The sequence below is a fragment of the Centroberyx gerrardi genome, chromosome 24, assembly GCF_048128805.1.
Source record: "Centroberyx gerrardi isolate f3 chromosome 24, fCenGer3.hap1.cur.20231027, whole genome shotgun sequence".
Taxonomy (NCBI): domain Eukaryota; kingdom Metazoa; phylum Chordata; class Actinopteri; order Beryciformes; family Berycidae; genus Centroberyx; species Centroberyx gerrardi.
Window position 1 is genome coordinate 24,265,609 of NC_136020.1, and position 11,996 is coordinate 24,277,604.

At 50.6% G+C, this 11,996-nt stretch overlaps 1 protein-coding gene and 1 long non-coding RNA gene across 3 annotated transcripts in view; both read right to left on the reverse strand.

The window, feature by feature from the left end:
• Positions 1-854: 854 nt before the first annotated feature.
• Positions 855-2,620, reverse strand: LOC144538128 (uncharacterized). The gene is made up of 2 exons (XR_013504086.1): positions 1,939-2,620; positions 855-1,846 (listed from the first exon to the last, which is right to left on the reverse strand). It is a non-coding gene; the product is annotated as an uncharacterized LOC144538128 (long non-coding RNA).
• A 4,608-nt stretch (positions 2,621-7,228) lies between these two features.
• The window catches only part of dyrk2 (dual-specificity tyrosine-(Y)-phosphorylation regulated kinase 2), a 14,875-nt gene continuing 10,107 nt past the window's right edge, over positions 7,229-11,996 (reverse strand). For both annotated transcript variants that reach the window (XM_071897218.2, XM_071897219.2), the window contains exons 5-7: positions 11,226-11,615; positions 9,150-9,240; positions 7,229-8,584 (exon numbers count right to left, since the gene is read on the reverse strand). In XM_071897218.2, the coding sequence (XP_071753319.1) occupies positions 7,935-8,584; positions 9,150-9,240; positions 11,226-11,615 (1,131 nt within the window). In that variant the 3' untranslated portion in view covers positions 7,229-7,934. The remainder of the gene's footprint in view (positions 8,585-9,149; positions 9,241-11,225; positions 11,616-11,996) is intronic.

The following is an 11,996-nucleotide window of genomic DNA, read 5'->3' on the forward strand; positions in this document are numbered from 1 at the left end:
ACCAGGAGTTGTGCCGCTTCCCTCGTAAAGAACGGGCAAACTTTGCAGATGTTGTAGAGGGAGAACCTGCAGGAGCGGGTCGTCAGCTGCTGGTCCGGGATCACCCCGAGGTTCTTGGCAGTCTGAGAGGGAAACACAGTGTTGTCATGGTGATGGAGGTCTGTGAGAGGACATCTTTCCTCGTTCCCTGGGAGAAAGAGTAGCTCCGTCTTGTCAGGATTGAGCTTGAGGTGGAGAACAGACATCCAAGCACTGATGTCTCTGAGACATGAGGAGACGCTCCATCAGTTTGTATCTGAGGGGAAGGAGAGGGAGAGCTGAGTGTCGTCAGCATAACCGTGATAGGAGAAGCCATGAGAGGAGATCACATGGCCGAGGGATTTAGAGAACAGCAGAGGCCCCAGGATGGAGCCCTGAGGGACACCGGTGTTAAGTGGGCAAGGTCTGGACAGAGAACCTCTCCGTGAGACCTCGGCTTCACTCTGGCTGCTTCGGCTCCAAAAAATGTCAACATGGCGGCGACTGTAAACCCGATCTTTTGGCTTCAGTCTTTTATGGATATGATACGATTTACTTTATTCCCCATGAGGGAAATTGGGATTTGTTTTGTTTGGATGTCACTTCCTCCTGGACACTGCATGCACCAGCGTCTCATCTTACCCATGATCCTCAGCGCTGTGGGCTGTGTGACTTCAATGGGTTAATGAGCTGTCAATCATTCGCTCTAACTTAAATTCTATTCTCCTTTGCTGTTTTCTGTGTCCATTCTGTTTTCACACGGGATCAATAAAGTTTCATCTGATCTCATTTAGGAAACAACAGTCCAGCAGAAAGAACCAGACCATGTAAAGATGAACAATAAAACTGTTTTATTAATAATAATAATAATAATTTTTCCACAACAATAAAATTTAACAAAGGCTCACTAGAAAAGTGTGTAGAGTTCTGTACAGTAGATACAGTACGTAGTAAACTGGCCGCAGTGGCACAGCAGCGCTTCATTCAAACAGTTTCAACATTATGTACAAATAAAACCACAATAAAACCAGCTAGCAAACATCAGAGACAAACAGAAGAGACACAGCGCAGGTTCAGGTTCACTCTGCTCCAACCTGCAGCAGCCTGTCGCCTCCAACACAAGCTAACAGGCTAACAGGCTAACCAGTTAACTTGCTAGCAGGTTAACTAGCTAACAGGCTAACCAGCTAGCAGGTTAACTAGCTAGCAGGCTAGTTAGCTCCAGCTGCATTCACACATGCACAGGAAAACCTGTTTTTAAGTGTTTTTGTTCCAGATCGACGCTCCTGTCTGTCTGAATACTAACAACAACTAACTACTGTCGCAGGAACACAGAGAGGTCAGAGGTCAGAGGTCAGGGGTCAGGGGTCAGAGGTCAGGGTCTGGAGCTGGCAGGGATTCAGTGTCTTGCTCAAGGGCACTTCAGCAGGTTTGGGGCGGGGGTGGGGGGTGGTAAATCTCAGACTTCCTGTTCCTGTGAGCGCAGCCAGTCAATATCAGTTGTTGCCATAGCAACAGGAGAAGTGAGAGGATGATGACATCACCAGTCTGACATCACCGCCCTCTACTCAGCTTCCCGGTCGTCATGACTACACTTTGGGTTCCACGCCCGTCGTCTTCGGCTGGTAAACGAGGCTGTTGCCCTGGCGACACCGACTGCTCGTTAACCTTAACGAACTTTATCACATTTTAAAACAACACAAAACACATTCTCCATCTGTGAGGGCGACGCCCACTTCCTGTCTCCCTGTGGATTCTGTTTTTGCACACTTGCTTTTTGCTTTCTTTCTTACTTTCAGTCCATCTGTCTACCTGCCTGACTACCTGTCTGTCTGCCTGTCTGACTACCTGTCTGTCTGCCTGTCTGTCTAACTACCTGTCTGTCTGTCTGACTACCTGTCTGTCTGCCTGTCTGACTACCTGTCTGTCTGCCTGTCTGTCTGTCTGACTACCTGTCTGTCTGCACCTAGCAGCTAGCTCTCAGCCAGCCTTGTAAAGGAATGCACTTTGGTAGAGTCGACCAAATGCCCTGGGTTTGTGTTAGTCACAACAATGACAACAGTAATTATAATAATAGTAATAATAATAATAATAATAATAATAATAATAATCATGATAATAATCATCATCATGATAATAATAACAGAGCAGTCTGAGGTACCAACATGAAAAAATGCCGCTCTCTTCAGGAGCATCAAACCATGCCAATGCTAATGCTAGTGTTAGCGCCGCCACAGAGAGAAGCTCACTGTAGCTAGCGGCTAGCTGTGTGCTAGCAGCAAGTTAGCGGCTAGTGTTAGCTTCACCGTAGATAAACATCAGTGCAGCTAGCTGGACGCTAGCGTTGATTGGCTAGTGTTAGCTTAGCCCTGTCAGTGGGAGGGATCACCCGTCTCTAGGCAACGTGTAGCAACAAGTTGGCTGATATGTGTCTGAGTACACACACACACACACACACACACACACACACATACACACACCCTGGGAGTCTCAGTAGTCATCAGTTTAAAGCTACAATCCACGATCCATGCGTCGCCACACTTTCCTTGTTTTGCAAACATTGTGTAGGAGAGGGGGCGGGGCTAAGTGAGCTCCAGGTGAGTGGAGGCGGGGCTGTAAGTAAAAAAAAAAAGGTGGGGGCAGAGAGAGGCAGGTGGGGGCAGAGGGAGGCAGGTGGGGGCAGAGGGAGGCAGGTGGAGGCAGGTGGGGGCAGAGAGAGGCAGGTGGGGGCAGAGGGAGGCAGGTGGAGGCAGGTGGGGGCAGAGAGAGGCAGGTGGGGGCAGAGAGAGGCAGGTGGGGGCAGAGGGAGGCAGGTGGGGGCAGAGGGAGGCAGGTGGGGGCAGAGGGGGGCAGGTGGAGGCAGGTGGGGGCAGAGAGAGGCAGGTGGGGGCAGGTGGAGGCAGGTGGGGGCAGAGAGAGGCAGGTGGGGGCAGAGAGAGGCAGGTGGGGGCAGAGGGAGGCAGGTGGGGGCAGAGGGAGGCAGGTGGGGGCAGAGGGGGGCAGGTGGAGGCAGGTGGGGGCAGAGAGAGGCAGGTGGGGGCAGGTGGAGGCAGGTGGGGGCAGAGAGAGGCAGGTGGGGGCAGAGGGGGGCAGGTGGGGGCAGAGGGGGGCAGGTGGGGGCAGAGAGGGGCAGGTGGGGGCAGGTGGAGGCAGGTGGGGGCAGAGGGAGGCAGGTGGGGGCAGAGGGGGGCAGGTGGGGGCAGAGGGGGGCAGGTGGGGGCAGAGAGGGGCAGGTGGGGGCAGGTGGAGGCAGGTGGAGGCAGGTGGGGGCAGAGGGAGGCAGGTGGGGGCAGAGGGGGGCAGGTGGGGGCAGAGGGGGGCAGGTGGGGGCAGAGAGGGGCAGGTGGGGGCAGGTGGAGGCAGGTGGAGGCAGGTGGGGGCAGAGGGAGGCAGGTGGGGGCAGAGGGAGGCAGGTGGGGGCAGAGGGGGGCAGGTGGAGGCAGGTGGGGGCAGAGGGGGGCAGGTGGGGGCAGAGGGGGGCAGGTGGGGGCAGAGGGGGGCAGGTCAGATCGCAGACTGTAGCTTTAACCCTCCAGTCTTTAGTGTTGTTCAGTGGAGAGTTTTAGTGTCCCAGCTTACAGGACTGTTGGCTCCATTCAGGTGAGAGCTAGGAACCTCCGGTGTGCGGTCAGGGGTCAGAGGTCAGGGGTCAGAGGTCAGGGGTTCAGACAGTGTCTTTGGGCATTGCTGAGGAGACGGTCATGTGACCCCGTGCTGCTTTGCTATTGGAGCAGACCGGAGCCATACAGCAGAGAGGAACAGGCTTTAACTCAGTTGATGCTTTCTCTTCACACTGGGGGTTGTTTGCTGATCACTGATTGGACGTCACAGGCGCCACCATGGCGGCTTCTGACATGTGGCCCAACTCTGTGTGTGTATGGCTCCTGGTGGGGCGGGGGGTTGTGTGTGTGTGTGTGTGTGCAGGGGGGGGCAACATGGCGGTGAGACACCGAAGGCACAAAGTTACGACTGTCAGCACTCTGTCTGCTCGCTAGAAAAACTGATAAAAAACACAATCAACCAACCAATCAAATCCTTAGAAAACAAACAGAAACATCAGAGAGGCCCCCCCCCCCCCCCCACTCCCTCCCTCCCTTCAGTACTTCCTGGTTCCTGTCCAGGGGGCGGAGCTTCCCCTGAGATGGGCGGAGCAGGTAGTGTCTGTGAGTATACACATCATCCGTTCCTGTGCATTACATCATCGTTACATCATCATCATCCTCCTCAACCTCCTGCTACATCACAGTTCTTCCTCTTCCTCCTCCAGTCTGACTCAGCTTCCTGTGGGCGGAGCCACACTGTGGAAAAACTGAAACATGATAGGCCCAAACACCTGCTGTGTGTGTGTATGTGTGTGTCTGTGTGTGTGTGTGTGTGTGAGGGAACAGACTTTTAAGTACCCAGAGAGCCTCTGTTGTAGAACGCTGACGTTCCAAATACACACTGCTACATAGAACCTGACTTCACACACACACACACACACACACACAAACACACACACACACACACACACACACACACACACACACACAGCTGATCTTCAAGTATATCACATGATAGTAAATCTGTAGGTTACATTATTAAGGTGTAGTGACTAAATCCTGATATCCCTCCGCAGGCCTTGGATCTATAAATATCTCTGTTCAGAACACGCTAACAACACGCCAGCTACATGGAACCTGCTTCAGGTGTTATTCTGGGCCAATGGATCAACGGAGGAAACCCTTTGATCTCCAGAGCGAGGCTCATCTTCTCCTCCATCATGAGAATGTGGAACTAGGATCTAATATTTGGTGAGGGGGAGAATTTACATCTTTTGTTCAAATCTGATTGGTTACCAGCTGTCCCATCATGCCCCACGCAAGCTTCTCGCTGAAAATGAACAGAGGCAGTATGGCTTCACAACTAAAACTCCTTTCCCAGAATGCTTAGCGGCTTAGCTGCTAGTGTCCTTTGTCTACATGAGTCCTGCACAGCGCTGTGAACAGGATCAATACTGTCTGATAGAGAACTTATCTGATCTAATACTGTGCTGCTGTCTGTATGATCTATGTTTAGAGATCTATCTGTATATATTCATATGTACAGATCTGTGTATATAGATCTGTGTATATAGATCTGTGTTTATAGATCTGTGTGTCTGGAGATTCAGGACTCACACTCCAGGATCTGACCTGCTGTCTGTCATGATTCATATTGAGAAACACAGCAGGAGATCTACGGATCATTTCTTTGGGACAGGAGTCATGTAGTGTGAAGTCAGCCTCAGTCTGTGAAACCACTGTGAAGGCCGACCGCCACCACATGACCTCTGAAACACCTCCTGTCTCCTCCTGCAGGGGGCGAGTCCACCGCAGACCTGCTGAGCTGTTTATCTCTGAGCACCGTGAGGCCGGACCTGTTCTCACTGCAGAGCTCCACCGACCAATCGGGACGAAGCAGGGGCGGGGCCAAGAGCCGACCCCGCCGTCAACTAGAACGACCACACACACACAAACATGGAGCAACTTCTGCTGCCTGTCACTGAACACGCCTGTTTGTATGACATGTGGTCTGTGGAATATCACGATATAAAGAAATAGAAGGCAGAGGAACAAAGCCTTCATCATCATCATCATCATCATTTCTGTTCTGATCACAGAAACAACATGGAGACTGCTGCAGGGCTCTGTGGACACAGACCACAGTCTCCTCCTGCCTCCTTTAGTCTCCTCCTGCCTCCTTTACTCTCCTTTAGTCTCCTCCTGCCTCCTTTAGTCTCCTCCTGCCTCCTTTAGTCTCCTCCTGCCTCCTTTAGTCTCCTCCTGCCTCCTTTAGTCTCCTTTAGTCTCCTCCTGCCTCCTTTACTCTCCTTTAGTCTCCTCCTGCCTCCTTTAGTCTCCTCCTGCCTCCTTTACTCTCCTCCTGCCTCCTTTACTCTCCTTTAGTCTCCTCCTGCCTCCTTTACTCTCCTTTAGTCTCCTCCTGCCTCCTTTAGTCTCCTTTAGTCTCCTCCTGCCTCCTTTACTCTCCTCCTGCCTCCTTTACTCTCCTTTACTCTCCTCCTGCCTCCTTTACTCTCCTTTAGTCTCCTCCTGCCTCCTTTAGTCTCCTTTAGTCTCCTCCTGCCTCCTTTACTCTCCTCCTGCCTCCTTTACTCTCCCTCTCCTTCTTCCTCTCTCATCACAGCTCCTTCAGCGGCCATTTTGTGTCTTTACTGATCAGATTTGTACGGAACCCCGGAGTGGCCACTGGGAGAGAAAAAAAGTTATATCGTGCACACAATTTAGTCCATTCGTGCGCACGATTTACTGTAACGTGCGCACGTTTTAGTTAATTCGTGTGCACGAGATACACTTTGTTCCCTCGATTTCGTTAAACTGTGTATTTTAGGAAAAAATGCAACTTAAAAGGAACCTTTTAGGTATTGCAGATAGGCCTAGTAAGGATTTGGCATGTTAATATCCATTGTCTGTTTACACTGAATAGGCAAATCCCCCAAATACTGCAACATATTTAGCCACTTAACCTTCAGGCCATGTAAACACAACCAGGTGCTGCAACACACCCAGGACAGCGCCACATTTAAACATAATCACCAGTATGTGCACTGACTCTTTATAAGCTCGTGAAGAGCGCATGTATTATATATCGAGAGCACGATATCACTATTTCGAGGGCACGTTTTGGCAATTCGTGCGCACGTAAAGAGGAAATCGAGGGAACGAATTGTATCTCGTGCACACGAAAAAATAAAACGAGAGCTTGAATTGCATATCGTGCGCACGTTACAGTAAATCGTGGCCACAAGATAAATTATTTTTCTCCTGATGGCCACTCCCGGGCTCCGAAGATTTGGTTTAATTTGGGAACAAACGGTGAGTTTGACTCAACCTGAACATGCTTCCCTGCTTCAGCTCCAAAATCCTTCAGAAAATGAAAAGCACTTCTAAAACGATAAATAAATTGATAACTGATGACTGATAAATTATAAACATGGTGTCATTCATTCTGTGCTTTTAAGGCTGGGCAGTGTAGAGCTAATAGGCTACAGCTAAAAGGCTAATGGCTAGCCATCTGACTGTTAATAGGCAAATAGTGAGCCAGCTATAACTAGCTGACTAATAGCAAATTTGCTATGGCTAGCAGGCTAACTGTTAGCCAGTTAAAATGTTTTAGCAGGTAGCAAAGTAACAGCTAACCAGCTACAACTGGCAAGTTAACAGTTAGCCAGCTAACAGGCACAAAGCTAGCATGGTAACAGGCTAGCTACAGACTGTAGAGCAACAGCTAGCTTTTCAACAGTTAGCCAGAAAACAGCTAGCCAGCTAGCAGCTGTTTTATAAAAGAGATCCGGCTAACAGGTTGATGATTCTGTGCTCAACACATAAAAGCCTTGTTCCCTTCATCAGCACCATGTTTATCTGAGGTGAAACTGTGTGTGTGTGTGTGTGTGTGTGTGTCAGGAGCTACAGAGTGGTGTGTGTGTGTGTGTGTGTGTGTGTGTGTGTGGATTGTCTGAACAGCCCAGTAGTCCTGCTCCTGTTCAGCAGCCAGTTCAGTTCCAACATGTCTGCTCACCTCTGTCTCCCCATTCACTCAAATTATAAAACCGTTGTTTTTGTCTCAGATGGGACTTGGCTAGTTAATCTGAATGTAGAGACTAGTTTGACCCACAGACTGCCAGTCGCACCCAAAATCCAAACTGGTCTCCTTCAGCCCTGAATGTCCAGTTCAGATGATTAAAACCAGCAAAGAGCCAGTCTGTTGTCAGTCGTGTCTGACTGAACGCACCCCAGCGCTGTGAGCGCCACGTGTTTCCGGCCGACCGGGCCGACTGAACACTACCCAGACGGGAAAAACCACAGACTGGTTGTGTTCGGTCAGGGTCGCCTGAACGCGGCCCGTCTCCCCCCCACAGCGGGGTGCGTTCGCTCTCAGCTGACCAGCTTGGGCAGAACCGTCCTGGGCTGGATGTTCCCGTTGGCGTCGGTGATCGCCGCCAAGTTAGTCCTGGTCTTGGAGGAGGAGGAGGTGGTGGAGGAGGAGGGGGCGAGCTTGGAGATGGAGGTGACGGCTCCCTCGGTGGTGCCGCGCTTCGAGGAGGACGAGGTCTTCTCCCCGGCGGAGGAGGAGGTCCCCGTCGGCGGCTTGGGGAGTCGCCTCCTGAGCCACGGGTGTCGGAGCGCCTGGCCGGGCGTCATCCTGAGCGCCGGGTCCCACTCCAGACACTGCTTCAGGAAGTCCAGGAACAGCGGGTCGTCGCAGCCCTTCAGCGCCGCGCTCCAGTCCTTGCTGGCCGGCGGGCCACGCACCTTCCCCCGCCGCGAGCGGCCGCCGTTCAGCACCGCCGTGCCGTCGGGCAGCGTGGTGACGGTGCAGTACCGCGGGAAGCCTTTGGACGACACGAAGTTCTTGGCTCTCTTGGAGGCGTCCAGCAGCTTCTGGCCGGGCATGCCCAGCAGCTCGATGATGCAGGCCAGCTGGTCGGCTTCGTCCTCGCCTGGCAGCAGAGGATAACCGGTCAGCAGCTCCGCCAGAATACAACCCAGAGACCACATGTCTATCGGCATCCCGTACCTGGAGCCTGCAGAGAGACAGGTAAGACCCACACTCACATTCAGAGGAAAACACAGAACAGAGCTGACCTGATACATCAGAACACAGAATATTGATGAAAGATGTGTGTGTTGTGAGCGTCAACATGGCGGCGAGGCAGAACCACAGAAGAAGAAACAGACTCTACAGTATAAATTCAATCAGAAACTGATCTGGAAACCTCCAGTCATCCCAACGCTCCACCAGGCTTTCTCTGGTTGATCTTTGTTTCGGTCGGACCGTCGTCTCTGTGTTCGCCGCTAGCTTCTACAGAACAAACATAGGAACGATCTGATTGGCTGAACGGATGCTGATGGAAAAAGTTCAGCTGGTTGAACTTTCTGTCTGTCAAAACGGATGGAAATCTGACAGACGGAGCGTCATCAGTCAATCATCAGTCAATCAACTGAACTGAATGAACAGGACAGACAGATGGATCAGTGTGGCCGCCGCCTAATGCTTAAACCAATCAGATCAATACGTGTATGAGCTCCGTCCCTCTGGAGACGGTTTGGAGTCAGTTCAGTGCTTTGTCTGATGATGTGTGTTCTTACCCAGAATGACCTCCGGCGCTCGGTAAAACCTGGACTGGATGTAGGTGTAAACTCTCTGATGTTCATAACAACTAGAACCAAAGTCTATTACCTGGAGGGGGAGAGAGAGAGAGAGAGAGAGAGAGAGAGAGAGAGAGAGAGAGAGAGAGAGAGAGAGAGAGACAGAGAGAGAGAGAGAGAGGGAGAGACAGAGAGAGAGAGAGAGAGAGAGAGGGAGAGACAGAGAGAGAGAGAGGGGGAGAGAGAGAGAGAGAGGGAGAGACAGAGAGAGAGAGAGGGGGAGAGGGACGGAGAGAGAGAGACATGTTGCTTTTTAAGTTTTATACATTAACCATTCTTCATTAGTAACTACAATTCTAGTTCCACATTCGTCCCTGTTTTGGTCCGGTTCTAGCCTGGTTCTGGTCTGGTTCTGGTCTGGTTCTGGTTCTAGTGAGGGTTGCAGTCCTAAAACCTTTCAATAGATGCTTCAGGATAATAAACCCATGGATCGTGAACATCCGGACGCTCAAGTGTTCTCTATGTTTCAGGGGAACTGAAGCTAGACCTTTGACCTAAACAGAGGAACCAGGTTCATCACTCAGGAAAACATCCGGATTATTCCTCTGGACACTGAATTAATAAAATTATATACACTATGTACAATAATACACTTATTCTTTACCTTAGTGCCAGTCCTTCCCTGTTGTTTTAGTAAACTGTTCTGACTATTCTGCTCTTCTGATGCTGCACAAATAAAATTCTCCTAGAATATTCCACATCAGATTAGTTTACTGTATATGACATAATTCAGGGTTTGGGGCAAATGAATGTAGAGGCTAACTGGCTGTAGCATCATGAAGTGACGTCAGAGCGGCCGATACGTCAGTCGCTAGTGATTGGTTCAGATACCTCAGTCACTAGTGATTTGTTCAGATACGTCAGTCACTAGTGATCGATTCAGATACGTCAGTCACTAGTGATCGGTTCAGATACGTCAATCACTAGTGAGGTTGAGATACATCGGTCACTAGTGAGGTTCAGATACGTCGGTCACTAGTGATCGGTTCAGATACATCAGTCACTAGTGAGGTTCAGATACATCGGTCACTAATGAGGTTCAGATACATCGTCACTAGTGATCGGTTCAGATACATCGGTCACTAGTGAGGTTCAGATACATCGGTTACTAGTGAGGTTCAGATACATCAGTCACTAGTGATCGGTTCAGATACGTCGGTCACTAGTGAGGTTCAGATACGTCGGTCACTAGTGATCGGTTCAGATACGTCGGTCACTAGTGAGGTTCAGATACGTCGGTCACTAGTGATCGGTTCAGATACGTCGGTCACTAGTGATCGGTTCAGATACGTCGGTCACTAGTGAGGTTCAGATACATCAGTCACTAGTGATCGGTTCAGATACGTCGGTCACTAGTGAGGTTCAGATACATCAGTCACTAGTGATCGGTTCAGATACGTCGGTCACTAGTGAGGTTCAGATACGTCGGTCACTAGTGATCGGTTCAGATACGTCGGTCACTAGTGATCGGTTCAGATACGTCGGTCACTAGTGAGGTTCAGATACATCGTCACTAGTGAGGTTCAGATACGTCAGTCTCTAGTGATCGGTTCAGATACGTCGGTCACTAGTGAGGTTCAGATACGTCGGTCACTAGTGAGGTTCAGATACGTCAGTCACTAGTGATCGGTTCAGATACGTCGGTCACTAGTGAGGTTCAGATACGTCGGTCACTTGTGAGGTTCAGATACGTCAGTCACTAGTGATCGGTTCAGATACGTCGGTCACTAGTGAGGTTCAGATACGTCGGTCACTAGTGAGGTTCAGATACGTCGGTCACTAGTGAGGTTCAGATACGTCGGTCACTAGTGAGGTTCAGATACATCGGTCACTAGTGAGGTTCAGATACGTCGGTCACTAGTGAGGTTCAGATACATCGGTCACTAGTGAGGTTCAGATACGTCAGTCTCTAGTGATCGGTTCGGGGAACAGACAGAAATCGGCTAACGAGGAAATCTTAGCTGAATAATGGAGTGGAAGACCAGGCTGTGATCTGACTCCGCCCCCCTCCTGTACCTTGATGCCGCTCCTCCCCTGCTGTTTGAGCAGGATGTTCTCGGGCTTCAGGTCACAGTGGATGATCCTGTTCTTGTGCAGAGAGTCCAGACACTGCAGGATGGAGTGGGCGAACTTGCGGACGAGCGGCAGGCTGAAGCCCTGGAACTTGTTCTTCTTGATGAGCTCGTACAGGTTCATGCTGAGCAGCTCGAAGGTCATGCAGATGTGGTTGCGGAAGGTGAAGTTCTCCAGCATGTGGATGACGTTCATGCCGAAGTCCTTGTCCTGCTTCCTCAGGTGCTCCAGGATGCGGATCTCCTCGGCCGCCTGCCGGTGAAACCGCTTCTCGTTCCGGACCATCTTCAGAGCCACGTGGGTGTGGGACTTATGGTCGAAGGCCTTCACTACCTGCAGGGGGGTGGGGGTGGGGGGGGGGATTAATGTATTCCTTTTTTCACTACAAATCCCATAATCCACCTGCCACTGCCACTATTTTAGCAGCCAACTAGATGTTTAGAATAGAACAGGACTCCAAAAGTTGATTGGTCCAGAGACTAAACTGACCAACCAGACACTGACACGTAGTAGTAGTAGTACTAGAAGTAGTAGTACTATTAGTAGTATTAGTACTATTAGTGGTATTAGTAGTACCTGTCTGAAGCTGCCCATGCCAATGACCTTCAATACCTCATATTGGTAGTATTACTATTAGTGGTAAAAGTACTTGTAGTAGTAGTATCACTAGTAAGAGTACTAGTAGTATTAGTAGTACTGCTAGTAGTACCTGTC